The sequence below is a fragment of the Ictalurus furcatus genome, chromosome 21 (assembly GCF_023375685.1).
Source record: "Ictalurus furcatus strain D&B chromosome 21, Billie_1.0, whole genome shotgun sequence".
Classification (NCBI taxonomy): domain Eukaryota; kingdom Metazoa; phylum Chordata; class Actinopteri; order Siluriformes; family Ictaluridae; genus Ictalurus; species Ictalurus furcatus.
The window spans coordinates 12,186,650-12,208,173 of NC_071275.1; the positions used below are offsets into that span (position 1 = coordinate 12,186,650).

At 40.0% G+C, this 21,524-nt stretch overlaps 1 protein-coding gene across 1 annotated transcript in view; it reads left to right on the top strand.

The window, feature by feature from the left end:
- The window catches only part of LOC128624695 (nck-associated protein 5-like), a 41,134-nt gene that overhangs the window by 13,014 nt on the left and 6,596 nt on the right, over positions 1-21,524 (top strand). Inside the window, exons 4-12 of the mRNA XM_053652358.1 lie at positions 906-974; positions 1,297-1,335; positions 2,394-2,513; positions 5,842-5,934; positions 11,715-14,482; positions 15,135-15,267; positions 17,206-17,284; positions 18,464-18,715; positions 18,854-19,256. Of these exons, the coding sequence (XP_053508333.1) occupies positions 906-974; positions 1,297-1,335; positions 2,394-2,513; positions 5,842-5,934; positions 11,715-14,482; positions 15,135-15,267; positions 17,206-17,284; positions 18,464-18,715; positions 18,854-19,256 (3,956 nt within the window). The remainder of the gene's footprint in view (positions 1-905; positions 975-1,296; positions 1,336-2,393; positions 2,514-5,841; positions 5,935-11,714; positions 14,483-15,134; positions 15,268-17,205; positions 17,285-18,463; positions 18,716-18,853; positions 19,257-21,524) is intronic.

The following is a 21,524-nucleotide window of genomic DNA, read 5'->3' on the forward strand; positions in this document are numbered from 1 at the left end:
GGTTTTTTGGAAACATACCGAGTTATAAAAATAAAATGTAAAAAATTAAACAGAAAATGAAAACAATTTTACAGCAATGTGAAAATTTAGCTAATTTTAAACATTAAAACAGAACACTGCTACATAGTGAAAATAATTTATCTTCAGTGAGTCGTCACCTTCAGGGCCTTTTACAATCAGAGAATCTCACTTATTTATCTTTGACTGTTGGAGTTTATGTATAAAGGCTCATTATTTAATCAAATACTGTGTTGCTGTAATTCCATGCGAATTTTTAACATAATTGTGATGTTGTAAATGCATGATTTACACACAGACACTTTGTCCTCTGGTCTAATCAGTGAAAACAACGGCTTAATCAGAGAAAACACTCGAGAGAGTAAAACTGCATATATTTTAATCTGATGAATATAATTCGTGTATATTTTTGTTTTTACTGGAACATCGCCGTTTCCTGTCTTCGCCCCAGACACTAGAACACAAAGACTGGAATCTAATGACACAGAGGAAGTGGAGTTTTATATGTTTTATATGTTTTATACACTGAGACTCATCTTTTAATGATGCACTTACTATTTGAAGATTCCTCACTTTTACACATAACAAATACATAAAGTTAATGAGAGATAATTTCTGGTCTGTGCTCTCTGCTCTCGTCTAAATTCAAAAACACTCAGAATAAAGAAACGTTTCATTATCATTCTGTTTTTATTCTGCTAAAAGTGATATTAAAAAATTCCATCGTACACTTTACATCAACACATCTGTAATATTTATTTTTAAACCCACTGTCCTTCTCTCTCTCTCTCTCTCTCTCTCTCGCAGTTGAGATGATGTTAACGTTCTGAAGTGTTGCGATGAAAGAAATTTGAAATGAACCATTTTTTGTTTTGTTTTTTTTTCAGGCGGAGAACACATCACTAGCTCTGGCGAACGAGAGTCAGAGAGAGGCATATGAGCGGTGTTTAGATGAGGTGAGACTTAAAATATTTATTTCATTATTTTAATTGTAATAATATTAATCATGAGTAAAAATTTCCCTAGGTGATGAACGTTAGGTTTAAAGCACAACTCACTCAGAAAGCTGAAATGAAGACAACAGGAAACATGGCTTAGGCTTACACACACATGCTAACGAGACTAATGAGCCAGGTACAGGTGGTAAAACTAACCTGGGGCAGGACAAGGGGCGGAGTCAGGGTGTGGCTGGAGCAGTAGAATACCTGCAAACAAGAAGCCGGAAATGTCTGTAACAAAATATTGAGTAGTAACTTTGTCTTTCTCTGTTTTCCGTAGGTGGCGAATCACGTAGTGCAGGCTCTGCTGAACCAGAAGGTACAAGTTTATATCACACACTTCATTAAATATCATTTACCTACATGGTAAATAATCTGACAGCTTTATAAACTAATATAACAGTGAGATATATAATTATACATATTATACATAGAGTCCCCTCAGAAACTATAGGAACACGAGGCCTGTTCACATGTGTGTGTGCTCTACACGAAAGACATCTGTGTTTGAGATGAAAAGATGGAGATGAGACGAGAGGATTTCAGCTTTTATTTCCTGATATTTACATCTAGACGTGTTTAACACCATAAAACACAGAACCTTTTGTATCAGAACACACAATTTTTAGGTGAGCAAAAATCTTGAAGTAAATAACACTTTATATTTGGTTGCGTTTCTTTTTACTCGCAGTAACTGCATCAATCCTGCGACTCACTCACACCAAACTGCTGGTTTGTTCTTCTGAGAAGCTTCTCCAGGTTTTTACTGCAGCTTCTTTCAGTAGTTGTTTGTTTCGGGGGGTTTCTCCCTTCAGTCTCCTCTTCAGGAGGTGAAATGCTGATCAGTTGGGTGAAGGTCTGCTGATTGACTTGTCCAGTCTAAAACCTTCCACTTTTCCCCCTTGATGAAGTTCTGTGTTGAGGTGGAAGTGTGTTTCAGATCGTTGTCTTACTGCATGATGAAGTTCCTCCTGATTCATTCGGATGTGTTACTCTGTAAATTGTCAACAAAATGTTTCTGTAAACTTCTGAATTCATTCTGCTGCTACCATCATGAGTTCCATCATCAATAAAGATTAGTGAGAATGTTCCAGAAGCAGGCATGCAAGCCCAAGCCACGACACTACCTCCACCATGTTTCACAGATGAGCTTGTATGTTTTGGATCATGAGCAGAGATCTGTAACGGTGTGTGAACTGTGTGCAGGACCTGAGGGAGGTGTGTGTGTGTGTAATGGTGTGGGTACTGTGTGCAGGACCTGAGGGAGGAGTGTGTGTGTGTGTGTGTGTGTGTGTGTGTGTGTGTGTGTGTACTGTGTGCAGGACCTAAGGGAGGAGTGTGTGTGTGTGTGTGTAACGGTGTGTGTACTGTGTCCAGGACCTGAGGGAGGAGTGTATAAAGCTGAAGATGCGAGTGTTTGACCTGGAGCGACAGAACCGAACTCTGACTGACTTCCTCACACACAAGCTGCACTTTTCTTCTTCACCTTTACACCAGGTACTGAGTTTATTCCATCACCATGCACTGATCACCTCCTCCTACAGCTACCAGTTCAGCATTGTGCGCTAGCGGCCGTATTCAGAGTTGAGTTACGCAGGCAGGGGGCAGAGTTAGTCTAAAACAGAGGCTTGTCTCAGTTACGCTCGATTCTGACCTGGAACTTAAGCGGCGGTCAGACTAGACTCAGCATGCAAAATGTCTCCGGAGACCGTTATGAATATGTGCGGCAACCGGATATGAGATCACGCACCAAGGCGTTGTTTTTTTTGTCTACACATCACGGGTTACGATGTGCTTGATATACCATCTGTTCCTGTACGCAGCAACACCGCAATCCAAGCAACTTCTCTTGTGATGTTGAGTTTATATTCTTCTGATCTTTTATTGGTCACACGATTCCACGTAATAGGGGAATATTCACAGGGCAGAGTTTACCAAACTTGTTCGCTTGAAGCTTTGGGTTTCCGGTCTCCAGAATTTTGTATTTAAAGGAGTACGTGGTTAAGACACTACTTCTGACACTATCCCCGTCTCTGACGCTTCAACCTCGGAGGCATGAACTCCACACGAGCAGCTGCGTAACCCGACTCTGAAGACCAGGAACATTCCTCACGTACAGTAAATAATGATGTAACTTGTAGACTTCTCTGAATACGGCCCTAAAGTGTGTGTGTGTGTGTGTGTGTGTGTGTGTGTGTGTGTGTGTGTGAGAGAGAGAGAGAGAGAGAGAGAGAGAGAGGTGTTCAGTGTCTCTAACTTCCTGATGTGATTTCTGACTCTGTGTGACGCCGTTATTTGAACAAAACTAATTTCTCTTTATCATGCTGCTGCAGTTCTGACACTGTTAATCAAAGCAGCTCAGTTATTGTAATGACTGTTGCAGTTATTAATTATTCATTATTAATTATCAGATCAATTTTGTAGGCTAAAATTTTCCCCATAGTCACATTGTCCTGTTAAATATTCCCCTCCGAAATGTATAAATGTGTTTATGCTGGAATAATAAAGAATCTACTGAATATTCTGTGATAAGTGAGGAATCTCATAGAGTATTGAATGTTTATATGCTGTGTGTGTGTGTGTGTGTGTGTGTGTGTGTGTGTTTGTGAGGTGAGGTGAGATCAGTCATTTTCAGGCTGTCAGTCTCGGTTTGCGCTCACTCAGTGTGTATTAGATGAACAGAAGTGTTTATGATGCCGGTGTTTAAGTCACACGTCACGTAGCACACAGCGATGCAGGTTGAATCAGTCATCAGAAATCTTTATTCATTCTTCAAAAGCAAGAGCTTCAAAAGTTTGCGCACCCCACCACTCATAGAGAGGCCTCTGCACTTTGCCACACACACCAGTCTGTTTATACTGAACTGAAGTGCTTTTAGAACACAGTGATGGAGTGATGAGTCAACACTTGAGGAAAGGTTGAGATTTTACACAGAGATTAGCATCATGCTCGTGTCATGTTAATTACACGCCCTGACACGGCACAAGGTTTAAACAGAACTGAGGATTCATGTTGTGGATTTGTTCTGTAAGAAACGAGGTTAAGCATAAGATTAAAAGCACTGAGTTTTATTTAGCTCGATATTTTTGCGACTCTCAGAATCACAAATCATCTCTTAGAGATTAAAAACCACAGATAATGATAATAAGGTGGCTGTCTTTTTTAGGCCTTTGTTTTTTACTTCATGTTTTTCCTCTGAGGGCTTTACACATAGCTATTGCTGAACAACTCTCTCTCTCTCTCGATCTCTCTCTCTCTCTCTTCATGCATTTTTATTCTTTTACTCTCTCAAGGGAAAAAGGTCAATTTATTATTATAGCCCCTTTGTTAGTATTATTCTGTCTTCCTCCTCTCCTGTCTTCTTTTCCCTTTCTCTGTTCCTTTATCAGCTGAGAGATTAATTTAAGAGCCAGAAAGGGAGAAAAGCAAAGCGAGAGAGAGAGAGAGTGAGAGAGAGAGAGAGAGAGAGAGGGGTTTTTACTGAACTATTACTCAGAGTAAAGGGAGGGATGAAGAAGGGAGGAGGGGAAAGAGAGAGATTGATAAAGAGGACTGATGAAGTTGACATTGCGTTAGTGCACACTGAGAGTTACTATTATAAATACAAACAATTATATTGTAATATATATACATTTTTAATATTAATATTGAAAAAATAAGATATAACTGTGATTGTACTATATAATGTAAGAGTTAATGATGAACAGTGGGTTCAGATGCAGATGCTGCGTGAACATGCGTCTTACAGTAATGATGCAGCGGCTCTGTATCCAGATGGGGGAGAAGGGATGAATGGGGGAAGATGTGGGGGGTGAACGGACGCAGAAGGGGAGAAGGAGGGAATGTAGGAGAAGGGGATAATGGGGGAGAATGGGATAATGGGGGAGGGTGTGTGTGGGGGGGAATGGACGCAGAAGGGGGAGAAGGAGGGAATGGAGGGAGAAGGGGGGAATGGGGGAGAAGAAGGGAATGGAGGGAGAAGGGGGGAATGGAGGGAGAGGGGGGGAATGGAGGGTGGTGTTCACTAGCTAATGGTATGTCTGAGTGGCGTGTCTCACTCTGAAGTCTGTATTGGTTGATAACAGTAGGAGGTTCTTGCGGAGTGCATGCTGGGTAATGGATTGGGTATTATTGGGTATTATTGGGTGTTGTTTCACTACATCGATGGTGAAAACATGAAACCACCAATTATTCCTGTTAAAACACTGACACTAAACTATACAATATATATATACAAACATACAACAGAATACTACACACCCTTACAAGAAATATATTAAATACTGGAAAGCTCCTTTAACCTGCATGCCCAAACACACACACACACACACACACACACACACACACACACACACACACACACACACAATCTCTCTCTAAATGAGAACATTATTTTCACATACTGATGTTCATATGTGTGGGATTGGTACCCTGTGCAGGGTGTCCCCCGCCTTGTGCCCCATGCTCCCTGGGATACGCTCCAGGTTCCCCGCAACCCTGTAGGATAAGTGGTATAGAAGATGGATGGATGAATGGATGGATGGAATGGATGGATGGATGTTCATGAGTAATTGTGTAATTACAGTAACAGAAATAAGCAGTTTGTGAAAGCCAGAAGCCGAATCTGCACATTTGATATGACCAGTGTTAGTGGTGGTTTTGTCAGGAGGAGGCTCTGCTTAGCTACATTAGCTCCTGTGGTTAGTTTAACTAGCGAGATAAGTTTGCATGGTCAGTGAGCGTGTATTAAACGTGGACACTTTTATAGGTCTGCCTATAATGGATAATCCGGCTGTTACTAATGACACTGTACCTGTGTGTTTAGTTATCGTCAGTATCATGTGCAGATCACAGATCAGATCCATCACTAGTCATCAGCGAGACGCCGGACGCCATCACCTCTCAGGGGAAAGTGACGGTAAGCAGAAGTGTGTCTGATTTACACCACGAATTAAATCATCCGTGACCTCAGAACCGTTCTCTGCTAACGTTTCAGGCTAAAAACACAAATGAACAGCAGGGGAGAAAATTAGATTCGAGAAAAAAAAGTCAAATAAAATGATTGGTTTAAAATATCTGCTGCTTATTGAACAGAAATAAAAAGCTAGGAAAAGGTTACGAGTGTCTCAGCTATTTATACACATGCCATTATGCTAATGTTTAAATGATAATGTTCAGAGTGATAATCACACTGTGCTGAGTCACACTCAGTATTACTGACACGGGACAGTGCTCTAACGACACACACACACACACACACACACACACATACGCACACACACACATACACACACACATACGCACACACACACACACATACACAGATACACATACACAGATCCACACACACACAGATACACACACACAGATACAGACCGATACACAGAGACACAGATACACACACACACACACAGATAAAGACAGATGCATTGGAAGACTGTCAGAGAGACAAAAAGAAAAATTGTCAACTAGACAGATATACAATCAGACAAACAGACAGATAGATATACAGATATATATTTATATAGACAGACAGATGTGTGTGTGTGTGTGTGTGTGTGTGTGTGTATGTGTGTGTGTGTGAAGGAGATAGTTATTTCCGTATCTCTCAGTGTGATGTAATAAATAATAAACTAGATAAACTCCAGCACGCAGCTGATGTGTAAAGTGAATAAATCACAGCAGCGTGGAAGGATTTTGGCTCGTGTTGTTTTTATCTGAATACGTTGTAATTTTATCTGAGTTTTTCTGCTGATATTAAAAAGTGATTGATGGCGTGTGGGGGTGTGTGGCTTTCGGCTGGGTTTATATTACTGACTCAATCAGCTCGCTCCACAATATCATATCAGATAAAATACTATAAAAGTACACTGTAATCTAAAGTTAAACATGTAGTGTGGATTAATGAGAGTGTCTGAGACGACGCACTGTTCTGTTTTGTTCTGTTCAGCTGAAGATCACCCATTTTACACTTCTACTCAAAAGAATCTTTCATTAAACACATTAGGTGCTTTGTAATGAAGCTGAATAATCTTTTTTTTTAATCAGATTTTTATTACAGTGATGAGGTCAGTTAGTGCTGAGGGAAGAAAGGAGAAGAGTGTTCATTAAACAATGGGCCGTGTCTCAAATCACTCACTGTGCACTACGGGTCCAATTCAGAGCTGAGTAACCCGGTGCTGAATATGAGGAACTTTCCCAACATACGGTAAAAAATACCTTTTTCTGCTGAGTGGCGCGATATAAAATATTTTTTGCTAATCATGACCGGGAGACAAGGGAGTAAAATTGTGTATGCTCTCTGGGTGGGAGGGGCATACTCTCTCTCGCCTGTCAATCACAGTGACATCAGGCATATTCTACAGAAGAATGTGGGCGCATTTGAGTACGCGGAAAACAAATAAAAAAAAACACCAGAATTTCATGATCCAGAAACGAATGTTCAGTACGATAGAAACTAAAATAAAGTAACTGTATAAAAGCAATCACAGTGTTTTTAGATTTGTTATTTATCAGCTGAATGATTTTACTGATGAAAATACTTCAAAAGTGGACAGAAAACAATCCCACAATACCAAAAACAATGCTTTATCCCAGTTATCAGTCCCTCCATGATTTTGCAATCGCAGAAATTAATGCAAAATCAAGTAAACTGTGCAATATTCAGAGGAACTGCACTTTTTTGACATTACCACAGATTTTCCTCAGATTTGGGCGAAGACACATTGTGTGACATCATCACAACGCGCATTCAGACAAAGCTGTCTTCGCTTCATGTGCGTCAAACACGAGTACAACTAAAAGTTCTCGATTACCAAAAAACATCACTGCGAAAGTCCGTGCTCAACAATTTCGTGCGATTGTGATTTCGCCAGTTCGAGTAGTTTTCCACAAAAAAAACTTGAAAAAAGACGCAACAAAATCAGAAATCCTGTAAAGACTGAGTTACGAACATAACATGTTCATCTGTCCACCTGCGTAACGTTAGCAAAACCCCTCTGTGTTCATCAAAAGACGAATTCACTAACACTGAGTTATACAGGAAATGTAAATCAACCATATTGCTGTTATTATCTGTGAAGGATTTTGGATTTTCAGTTAATCCAGGTTTAAGGAACCCCACTGCATTACGGATGTTAATTCTGTCTGCAAAGTTTACAATAATGATTATAATTAGGAAGCGACCCCATCGTAGAAAAGCGCACGTGCTAGGGATCGTTTTTCCTTGATCTCAAAAGCTGCACGTGAGTAATATGCTTTAATTTTTCTCAAAATTAGTTAAAAATATCATAAAAATAACATATGTATCATTAAAGAAGAGAAATATGTAACCCATACGTTCTTTGTGGTGAAATAAGTGTCAAAACGAGGAATGAATGTGTGAATTGAGAGGAATAAACTGTGTGTGTAGATAAATCGAAGAACTGTTGTGTACACACAAGGAATCGTGAGCGTAACCAATACCGATAAACCGAATTCCAACTAAAGACCACCTAAAACTGAAATAATAGATTACTTTGAGATTTAATCAGAAAATAGATGGGATCATTTCTGCCCATTTTCTGTAGAATATGCCATTAGCCAATCATGTGAGTATGTGAGCTCATGTATGTGGAAGAGGGCAGACAGCGCTTTCCTCTGAGCCTGTTACCCCGCCCTGTGATGCAGCATGAGCAGCAGTTTGAAGAGATGTGACGTGAAAAGAAGTTCTCATGTCTCAGAGGAAGCAGGTGTAAGTCTTCACCCTCCCCGGTTGGTAGCTGCTGTATGAGTATGATACGGGACAGCTGATTGGTGGAAATGCATTTTCTATCCCTGATTTTTTTTTCATGTTTAAAAGTGAGTGTTTGTATTTAAAGTCAGTGTCCAGACGATAGTGATAACTCCGTCTCAGACGCTTCTTTTCCAGAAAAATCTGGTAACCTTGGACGTGTGAGCTCAGAAAATCCACTTAGAGCAGTTGCGTAACCCGACTCTGAATACCAGGAACCTTACTCACATGTATATAAATACTGAGATAACTCTTGGACTAAAGTCTCAGACTCTGAACACGGTCATATAGGAACTGAATTTGCGCAGAAGAACATGATGTATGTGGAAGCTCTCAAAAAGTTGGTGGTTTTCTCATTTTCTCCGTTTCTCATTTCCCTCCTACGTGCCGTGAGTAAGATCTCCAGATCTCCAGCATTGCGGTTTTGCTGTGGTTCTGAGTTTCTATCCGTCATCACTGACACAAACACACAATAAAGCAGGAGTTTAAAATAAACACCCCAGTTTACTGCTATAAAATCTAAAGAAATGGTGTGGATAAGTGTTCCAGCCTCCAAAAGAGAACCCGAGCTCTTTACCGCAGTGTTCTAATCAATAGTGCGACGGATCTCCTCCTCTGGAGCGAAACCCTGATTTAAGACATAGCACTTACATGAAAACCCTCGTATTTTTAATTACTGTCCTTTTTTTTTTTTTACAAACTCATTCTCTTTCAGTGTGGAAACTGCACTGCACTTCAGTATCACCTGCAGTGAGACTTCTTTTATTTCTCTCATTCTCTGAGGAGGCAACACACACACACACAATCATTTCACATCTGATTGCTTTGTAGAGGAGGTGTGTGTGTGAGGTGTAAAATAGATTATAGATTTCTTTTGTTACACACACGCACACACACACACACACACACACACACAAACACACACACACTGACCTTGCCTGCTTCCTTTTATCTCTTTCTCCCAATACAGCTTTTTCCATTTTCTCGTGTTTTTGATCACTTCACTCAGGATTTTCTCTCTACACTCACAATAAACACTGTTGGTTTTTTTTTTTTTTTTTATTGCAGTCGCATGAAAAATCTAACAATGAAAGTCAAACGTTCACTTTTCTGCCTCTGGTCTGATCACTGCCCAGATCAGATCAAAGTCAGACTATACATGCGCTTGTAAACACAGAGATATAAAGTGGAGAAAAATCTCCATAATTTCTACATCAAAAATATAATTTATATTCTGTTCTAATGTTAAAGTTCCATTAAACATTTAAACATTAAATATCAATAAAAAATAATGCATTTTGAATAAAAAAAGAGTAACAAAACTCTGTAGGCTGCCTTTTTGTGCTAGTAAACACACTAATCTACAAACTAGCCTTAAAGTAAACATACTAATCTACAAACTAGCATCAAAGTAAACATGCTAATCTTCAAACTAGCATCAAAGTAAACACGCTAATCTTCAAACTAGCGTTAAACACGCTAATCTACAAACTAGCATTAAAGTAAACATGCTAATCTACAAACTAGCACTAAACACGCTAAACTACAAACTAGCATCAAAGTAAATACGCTAATCTACAAACTAGCATTAACCATGCTAATCTACAAACTAGCATCAAAGTAAACACGCTAATCTACAAACTAGCATCAAAGTTAACATGCTAATCTACAAACTAGCATTAATCACGCTAATCTACAAACTAGCATTAAACATGCTAATCTACAAACTAGCATTAAAGCAAACATGCTAATCCACAAACTAGCATTAAACATGCTAATCTACAAATTAGCATCAAAGTAAACACACTAATCTACAAACTAGCATCATACTAAACACATTAATCTACAAACCAGCATCAAAGTAAACACGCTAATCTACAAACTAGCATCAAACTAAACACGCTAATCTACTAACTAGCATTAAAATAAACACGCTAATCTACAAACTAGCATTAAAGTAAACATGCTAATATACAAACTAGCATCAAAGTAAACATGCTAATCTACAAACTACAGTAGCGTCATAGTAAACATGCTAATCCACAAAGTAGCATCATAGTAAACATGCTAATCCACAAAGTAGCATAATAGTAAACATGCAAATCTACAAACTAGCATTTAAGTAAACATGGTAATCTACAAACTACAGTAGCATCAAAGTAAACATGCTAACCTATGAACTAGCATCATAGTAAACACGCTAATCTACAAATTAGCATCATAGTAAACACTCTAATCAAAGCATTTTTATTGTTCATATAGCCATGTTTGTTTATTTGTTATTAATTTTTTTTTTTATTATTCTTGCTGTTAAACTCGTAGCAATTAAAGCTGTTGTTGAAATGTGACTCGTTCTCGATTCCTCTCTCGGAGTGTGGATGTAAAAATTTCCTTCGGTTGCACTGACAGTAAACGAGTGCGTTGTACAGATTGTCTCGGTCCTTCTGGAGGAGAGCAGTGAGCGGACGACACGTTCCTTTTCTCCAAACGATTAGAAAATTAATTGCTTCTTTAATTAAAGATAAAGCCGGTGGCTCTGTCAAGGCCACTCATGTGAGACTGAAGTCCCTCTTTGTGTTCTTCTTCTTCTACAAAGTCCTCGTTTATTCGTCCTCAGTGAGAGACGTGGTGATTTTCTAAACCAGGACACTGAGAGATTCCAGATTAAACACAGCACAAGTTACTTCATCGCTTTTATCTGTGCTTTACAATGACTTTATTCTCCTCAGAGTCAGCAAAATAATTACTCAGTTTAACAGTGAATGAGAATAAATTACATTAATCTGCATATGATTTTAGCATTATTTACCATAATGCTAATTTGTGTGTTAGAATGCTAGTTTGTGAATAGCCTGTTTATTATAATGCTAGTTTGTGGCAAATTACTAGCAGCAAAAAATGCAAAAGATTTATTTTTCTTCCTTTAGGACAATGATGATTGTGCACAAAACATCACAGAAAGCTCGACTCAAGCTTCATCATCATCATCCATGGAGGCCATGTCTCCATTCCTCAAGAAGAAAGCACACATCCTGGAGGTTCTTCGTAAGCTGGAAGAATCGGATCCCCTCAAGTTTCATCCATCTGCTTGCTATCATCATCATCATCATCATCATCCTCATCCTCACACGCAGTTACCAGGAGAAGTGACTAGTATGGTGAACCCGTGTCCACATCAACACCAGTGTAGACAGTCCAGTTCAGATTCGGATCTTCACGAACACACTCATGGTAATGCTGAGAGACAACAGGACAGTCATGCGTCCTTAAACTCTGGAGGTTGTCCATCATGTCTTATCCTGCAGCAGAGATCAAGCTTGGAGCTGCTTAAGGGTAATCAAGGACTCTGTGTGCCATCAGGTTCTGGCAAAGATGATACAAAAGGACAAATGTGGTCAGAAGAATGTGGTGCTTCAGGACAGAGTACAGAAAAAAAGCTAAGTATAGACAAAACCAATGAGCCTAGCTCAGAAGATCCAAAGAAAGACTGCAAAAAAAGACAATCAAGCAAAATATCACCTACAAAGTCAAAAGGTACCAATAAATATCACCATGATAAGAAATCTGAAACTATTCCATCACCAAAAGGGGGGAAACTGAAGGAGTCTCTCACATCATCTGAGAAACAAGAACATGAGATCTGCAATGGAGACTTCTCAACATCTATAGAAACTACAGTCTCCAAGAAAGCATCAATTGGCTCGTATTCTTCAGCCTCATTGCCTGAGAGAAGTACTGCAGCATTTTCACAGCAGCAGGTCGCAGAAAAAAAGTCTACGCAAAGTCCAGCGTCCTTGTTTGGTGAATCCAAACCTTCAGCGTCAACACTCCTGAAGTTGCTCAAGATACCTTCAGCATCTGAGAACATGGCATCAACCAATGCATTTCGCTTGAGTACTCAACTGACACGAAACTCTAAAATCCCATGCAGGAATAACTATGAAATGCAGACACGGAATGCGACCGCAACAGAACAAACTTCCTGCTCTAAAACAGATTCGTACCCTGGCACCCATTCAGCCCCGACATCTCCACCAAATCCTGAGGAAACATCATCCATTCCTATCAAAGATCCAGGGTTTAGTAGCCACTCTGCCCCTAAACCGAGCAAGGTTTCTAAAGCAGGTGCTCAGGTACCTCACTATGAAAATGTTGTTGGTCCTTCCACTTCCAATTCCACTACAGCTACCAAAGACACCACAGAATTTACTGAAAAGCAAAAAATGAACTGGAGAGATGAAAAGGTCCTCAATCCACTTTCCTCAGATTCATCAACGAGCACAAGTGACTCATCTTCCTCCTCATCAGATCAGGACACAGACACAGAAAGTCCAGTTTGGCAAAGACCTCAGAACCATTTCAGCCTCCCAAACTCATCATCTTCTGTAAATAAGGCCCAGAGGATGAGCTACCCAAGTATGAAAGATGGATATCATGAAAGAGGACCTCCGGTTGCATCTCCGAAAGGTGGATCTTCTAGTGCGTCTCAGGTCGTGGTTAAAAGAAGAGACAGACAGCCATCTGTGCAAGACAGAAGAGAAATCAGCAGCAGCTACAGTGAGACGAGTTATCACCCATTCAAAGAACGTTTGGCGGTTCTTGGAAGACTGCAGAATGTTGAAGATATGCATCAACCTGGAGTAAAAAGGGGAGCACAGAGTAATGTTAGCAGACCTGTTGCATCCACTGGGAAAGGAGAAAGGAGCAAAACAGCAGAAAGACAAATAGAGAGAATCGCATTGGAACAGCGAAAACACACCGGTTCACTCGAAGGAAAATCATATCCTAAAAATAGCTTTGGCAATTATGCCAAGGTACATGCATCAGCAGCAGCAGCAGCAGCAGATAGGAAGTACATCACAAAGCCAGACGGTCAAAAGACTAGAACAGGAATGCCATCAACAGCCTCATGTGAAACCCTTGTAGTAATGCGAAGCTATGGGAAGTGTCCCAATCCCCTGAACAAAACAGTACCAAGTCCCCAAAGCAGCCCTACCAGAGGACAATCCAAGTCTCCATCCAAGGCTGGAAATGCTTCTTCTTATCCTCGAGGAATGAAACCAGTTCAGGAAGAACGTCTGAACCTTCAGAAGCATCAGTCACCCAAACTCACAGCTGGGAAGAAAAAGACTTTTACACATGTAGACACCTTCCCACCTCCCCTCCCATCAAAATCTGCACCTGACTCGGCCAATTCTGTTCAAGAGAAGAAACTTTCTGTCTCCATCGAGCAGAAGGTCATGCGAGGAATCCAGGAAAACATGCTTAAACTGCAGGAACAAGATCGAGGACAAGCTGTGGAAACAAAACAGAAAGCATCCAACGGGATTGCAAGTTGGTTTGGGTTGAAGAAAAGCAAGCTTCCTGCCCTTAGTCGCAAACCAGAAATGTCCAAAATCAAATCGAATACGTCTTCATCGTCCACGTCCTCAGGAACCAAAGACATCTCAGGGGCCAAAGGAGGGTCCAGGAAGGTAGTGGAAAGTTTAAATATCTCAAAGCTGATGGAAAAGGCGGAGGATTTACGGAAGGCTTTGGAGGATGAAAGGGTGTATGTGAAAGGAGTCGGAATTCCGCTTGATCGTTCAGCAAGAGGACGCTCGTGTGAAGTTATCGTGGACCAAACACAAGGTCAATTATCGCTGATGTACACAGGTGTGACGGGTGACAGCTTCATGCAGCAGCTACTGAACAGGTAAAGAAGTGAAAAATAGAAAACAGGCAGGTGCTGTTAACCAGGTATACCATGTACTGTGATATTTTCTTAACATGATACCAAACAATCCAAGCACGTCTGTCACAGTATTTATTGTGGATTCTGTGATAATATGTGGGCCCACAGTGGCTTAGTGGTTAGCACGTTTGCCTCACACCGCCAGGGTCCAGCGTTCAAGTCCCGCTGGGGCCGTGTGTGTGGAGTTTGCATGTTCTCCCCGTGCTGTGGGGGTTTCCTCCGGCTACTCCAGTTTCCTCCCCCAGTCCAAGGACATGCATGGTAGGCTGATTGGCATGTCCAAAGTGTCTAAAGTGTCCATAGTGTATGAATGTGAGTGTGTATGTGATTGTGCCCTGTGATGGACTGGCAGCCTGTCCAGGGTATACCCCGCCTTGTGCCTGATGCTCCCTGGGCTAGGCTCCAGGTTCCCTGTGACCCTGAAAAGGAGTAAGCAGTAGAAGATGGATGGATGTCATAATATGCTAATTTATTATTGGCACATGTCTACTGGACTACTATTAATGACTCGTTTCTGAGGTTATTAACTAATTCATGTTATACATACGTTCCTGCTTAACAGAGATTTCCTAATACATTTTTTGTTAAATTAACATGCGTTATTTCCTAACAGGGTGGATGACAGTGGAGCGTCCAGTTTTGGCATCATGCACAGGCGTCTTTCCTTCGACTCTAAAAGGTCACGTCCTGTTTTTGGCCATCAGCAAAGCTGTGTCCGTCAAACCAGGAGCGGGGAGGAGATCAAAGTAAATACTGATTGAAATTTCCTGAATGAGTTTGGATTGTAACTGTAATTCCTTTTAGGAGGACATACACAAAGTCCCGTATTTTCCAGACTATATGTTTGTCTGGAGTGTGAGCTGCTTTAAACTCTGTCTGCCAACAGAACAAAATAAATTAATGTACACTGCTTTGTGGTAAAAATCGCATTAGAGATATTGATAGATATTTCACACTGTTTCCTTATCTGAAGCCCTTGTTAAATCTTGATCTTAATCCAAAAATAAGTTTTCAGGGATCTCTTTAGTGCCCCCTAGAGGATGGAGTTACTGAAACAATTAGCTATTCATGAACTACCCTGAGCTGTACTGTTCTTCAGCCTGTTAAACAAAGACATTAGTGTTAGCCCCGTGTTCATATCGTCAATTTTGGTTCAGTGCTGCGTCCGATGTTGGTATGAGCCCTAGTCAGTCAACAAAGTTTACACTGCTAAATCGCCTGATACACGAACACTCTTATTTGTTCTTAATGTAATGTAATTTAAAGTCTCTTCATCTGATACTACCCTGTAACTTGCAGTTTGCTGTAAATTCTCTCAGGCTTTTTACATAACTGAGATTTCTTACTTGTTTAAGTCTAAACTGTGGTTGCAAAGAGAATTCTTTATTATGTGCATGGACAAGGCATCTAACCTTGAGATACTGAGACATGTCTTATTTCGTCTGAGTGTTTATTACTCACTGGTGTGTTTACGTTTTATATGAAAGCACAGACGGATGGCCATACTAATGAACTGAGACTGCTTTGGGCGTAAATTTTGTTATTGCTCGGTCTCATAAGCCCTGTTTGGGAAATTGCATTTGGGAGTTGACTGACATTGTGAATGTTGTTTGCTATGAGTCACAGTAATTATTTAAGCAGCTGAAAACATGGTGTCATATGAACGATGTGTGGATGTCAAATCGTTTAATTCCTGCTAATGTCCTGAGAGTCCTCCGTCATATTAACGCTAACCGTCTGATCGACAGTAAAAAGGCTAAAAGGCTGCTGGAGACTACTGTAAATACATTTAAAAATGAGTGTACTAGAATTACACCAAACTTCTGACAAAATATTTACAAAATATAAACTGAATATGCGGAAATATCCAGCGATGTGTGCTGCATTCTGCTGTTCTTTTTAGTCACATATTTCTGGTATTATATGGCACTGTGGACTTCTGATCTAAATTTTATCCATTTTTTACAGCATTTTCATTTGCTGTAAACTCTTTATTTTTAGCCATTTATAAAATAACCAATGAAACTGCAATCTTTGCTAGGGCTGTACTATTCCTCCTCCGTCCCTCCAGTGGCCAATCAGCATAGAGACGTTGTACCACATGACACATACACCTGAACCCCGTGGTTCTACAGAAGAAGAAAAAAGGTAGAAACTACATCAGAAAGATGTGATTGAATATTAAAATGACCAAAGAGTCAGAAGGAATAAATTTGTGATAAACAATTGTTTAATATTTTGTGCAGAATTCTTCAATTGTGAAAAATCCACATTTCATTAAGAATCGTCCTAATCAGCCTCCGCCTGCAAAAACACCCCTCTGTCTAGTATAATTAACTCATAAATCACCCGAATCAAGTTACAAATCAGAAACTATGGATTAAAAATTGACGCAAGAGTGAGTGAGCTGCAAACTCTGAAAAGGCGGAGCTTGAATATCCTAGTTTCCGACTGGGAGGTCTGATTTGGGCGTCTGATCCTTTGTACCTTTTCAAGTCAGACATGGTCTTTTCCCATGTTCCGAGTACAATGGAGCGTGTGTGATGTCCTGAAAGTTTTTAAGGTTGCATGGCCATCATGGTTAGTGTGTATTGATGTAGATGTCTAAATATTCATTGTTTACACCTCATTCTCCACCTCCTCTCTTGCTCTCACTGTATTTTTATCCTGTCTCACTCTGTCAGTGTTCAGAAATGACCCGAGGTGATGACGTGACGTCTGATGAGAGCCTGGCCGAGTCCGTCAGCTCGCAGCACTTTAAAGGTGAGAACAGAATTCCAAATCCTCAATCCGGGTTTTTACCGGATGCCTCGTCCCGTTACTAGCATCCATTACTTACTAGAACCATTTTACAGTTCTGTCCCAAACTCCAGAACCCACAAACACACACACACACACACACACAATATGTATCATAATAACCACTAAAAAACTAGCAGGCTAATATCTAGCTGTATTCTCTGCAGTATATATACACACATGTACACTGTCCCAGTGCATGTTATTTTCTAACAGAATGAACCCTTAGAACAGTTCTTGTACGGAACACAGCATTTGGGACACAGCCCGAGCCACACTGGAGCTCGGCCTCAGGATAACAGAACTATAACCTTTAACTCAACATTTATCTTTAGTTTCTGACACAAATTGTAATTGGCTCTCGGTCTGATGGATTTTTCCCCTCAGGCTGTGAGCGACACTACGCTGGTTTTGTCACTTAATTTTGTTTTATGTCACTTAATGCCCACCTCAGGAGACCAATATGTGCACAAGGCCAATAAGTGTTGGAGCTAAAGTGCAGGTCATTTATTAAAGAGCCACAGTGTGCGAGGAACCTCCACGCTTGCTGGTTCAGATACTAACACTACACTAACACTAACGTACCACTCCGCATCTTGCAGGAACGTCCCTCTGTGTTAATAACCACTTCTGTTCAATATTGTGATATTCAGCTCACACAGTGTTGTCATCGTACACCACGGCCAGGAAAATCCCAGTTTCTGATTGGTCGGCACGTTTGCAGTATTGTTACGGTTCTAAAACGACGCTCCTTTTTACCGTGTTGGGGTGTAACATGACATCAAGCATGAATAATGGTTTAGGTTAGATCTGTAAAAATAAAATTGTAGTGTTTTTTTTTTTCAAGAACAGGATCAGATGAAACTGGAACGCTTTTTAAATAGAATATTGTGCTAATAATGGAAGTGTGATATGGTTAGGTGAATCTCCTGAATTGTTTAAATCTGTATTTTTAAAATTATTTTTTAAGAATGTAAAGGAAAAATATTAACTCGTAAATAGGAACGATTTACGACTAACATTTGACATTTGACTAAGTACATACAAGTAATATATATATATATTTTTAAACTTTATATTATGCCCAAATCAGTTTAAAATTCTGTAAATAAAATATAAAGTGTATCTCTCCCTCCCCCTCAGGCTCCATGCGCACTCTGGACAGTGGGATTGGGACGTTCCCGCTTCCTGACTACGCCAGCAATGCTGCCGGAAAACTAAACCCTAAACTCCAAAGCTCATCTGTTTCTCACCAAGCGGCGATGAAACCTCGAAAAACACGAACCCTAGAAGGAGGACTAGCATCTTTAGATGAAGTGAACACTTCTGTACTCTACACTTCTCCACTAGAGGCCAAGGGAACAAGTGTGCATCTGTCCAGCACCATCCACGAAGGTGTTTACACAACACATCCATTTAAACAGGAAGCTCATGACAGCTTCACTCAATTGAGTCAGGCATCGTTCACATGCAAACCTTTTATTTCTTTTCCTTACTGATATTTCATCTTTATATGAAATGCTTCCTTTACAGACATTGATGTCTATGGAGCTCATTTTCAAGCCCCACCCACTGCAAACTGGGCGTTTCCCAAACCAAGAGTATCAGAAGCACAGACGGAACCACCAAGCCAGCAAACTCCATCAAAGCGGGTGAGAATACGAGCGAAAACACACTCAAACACTCCACTGTCTCCAGGTCAAACACTCCATTGTCTCCAGCTCAAACACTCCACTGTCTCCAGCTCAAACACTCCACTGTCTCCAGCTCAAACACTCCACTGTCTCCAGCTCAAACACTCCACTGTCTGCAGGTCAAACACTCCACTGTCTCCAGGTCAAACACTCCACTGTCTCCAGCTCAAACACTCCACTGTCTCCAGGTCAAACACTCCACTGTCTCCAGGTCAAACACTCAAATACTCCACTGTCTCCAGGTCAAACACTCAAACACTCCACTGTCTCCAGCTCAAACACTCCACTGTCTGCAGGTCAAACACTCCACTGTCTCCAGGTCAAACACTCCACTGTCTCCAGGTCAAACACTCAAACACTCCACTGTCTCCAGCTCAAACACTCCACTGTCTCCAGGTCAAACACTCAAACACTCCACTGTCTCCAGCTCAAACACTCCACTGTCTGCAGGTCAAACACTCCACTGTCTCCAGGTCAAACACTCCACTGTCTGCAGGTCAAACTCTCCACTGTCTCCAGGTCAAACACTCAAACACTCCACTGTCTCCAGCTCAAACACTCCACTGTCTGCAGGTCAAACACTCCACTGTCTCCAGGTCAAACACTCCACTGTCTGCAGGTCAAACACTCCACTGTCTCCAGGTCAAACACTCAAACACTCCACTGTCTCCAGCTCAAACACTGAGCGTGAGATGTGTCACTAGTTCTGTAACTGAGCATTGCTGTTATTAAGATTTTATAACACGATCAGTGAGAGCGTACTGTAAACATAACTGCATTCCTTTCTCTAGCAGCTTTTCATTATTGCACTCCATTTAATTCTGTTTTAATCTAAAACCTCCTCATTCACTTCATAAAGAGATTTTATTTCTTGGTAAGGTTAAATATGCTAATCGTCTTTATTTATGCAGCACTTGTTATTCTGAGCTTAAAATCTCCACATGCTTTACATTTAAAAGAACTTTGATTCAAAACAGATCTTTGAATATTCTTTATGAGAAATTAATAATAAGGAACCGATTTCAGTCACCAGTTAATTATAAATAACATGCGTGTATATTTATTTAAATCTATGCTAATCATTAACAGGAGCTAAGAGTAAGGATGTGATGAGTTCCTGATACCATCATCGTCCACTCCAGTAGTCAATTGCTATAAGTGATTAATAATGATGTGATTCTTTCAGATGTCGTTCTCTGAGAAGTGTTGTTACAGCCTCTATAACTCTATATACATTAAAAACAATATTCATTAATATTCAGCAGAAGTCTGTTTTATAGCTATTTATCTGAATAGTGGAATAAAAATGATAATATCAGTAACATGATAGAGAGTTTGTGTGTGTGTGTGTGTTTAATGTCTAATCGGAGTGATTATATCATTATTTTGCACAGACATTGAACACAGTGAATTCTCTTATATCTCTTTCAAATAATTATTCAGCAGTTCACATTAATCTGACGTGACCTTCACTGGCTCAGCTTTAACAGCTTTTATAAAACACATTGTGTGTGTGTGAGTGAGTGTGTGTGTGTGCATGTGTGTGTGTAATATACTGAGTGACGGGGTGGTATGATGAAGTGGAGCTTCTGTCGCCACCCTGAAGTTGATTATTTTTCTTGTTTTATTCCTTTTATTCCACAGCAGTTTAGCAACAATTAAACATTTGTAACTTTACTAAAGAACGACAAGTCATACTTTTTTATAGGATAAAATCTACAGCTATAAATTGTAAAATCATTTTTACTTAAAGAACCTTCAAACAGATATAACAGTTCCTTGATGCTCTTCTAGAAACCTAGAAGAATGTAGGACGTTTTGCTGAGTACTCAATATTTACAGAACCCATGACAGGTGGAACCCACATGCTGAGTCGTTCTGTTTAAAACTTTAGGTGTGTATAATTGTCCTAGACTTAGTTCTTTGTAGAACTTTGGATGCATCTATAAGGTTCCTATTGGAACACTATTCCACCTTTTCTAAAAATTTTCTTCCTATGCTGTAGGGTTCGAGTTTCTCCAGAGAGATAAATCAAGGAACCCTTAAAGGTAAATTAAATTATATTGTTGCATGTAAAGGAACCTAAAATATTTTATGTACAACTGTAGAAATAATCAGAATCCAGATAGAGCCTATTTAACAACCCTTAAATATGCATAGAACAATTTCCCCAGCTGCATATAGAGGGAAATATGGAGTTCACACACACACACACACACACACACACACACACACACACACACACACACACACACACGATGTATTTTCTGGACTATAAAGTGGACTATCATTTATACTACAAAACCATTTTTTTGATTTTGTTCTAATTAAACAATTGATTAACTGTAAGATTTTGTTTATTTGAGAGTTTTATGTCTCTCTTCACCACGTGTGATGGTTCATCACTGACACATGAAGTAAAATCACACACTTTGATGATTATCAGCGTGTACACAAGTACGCAAAACACCAAACTGTAGCTAAATCAAAACTACAGCAACACTAATGAG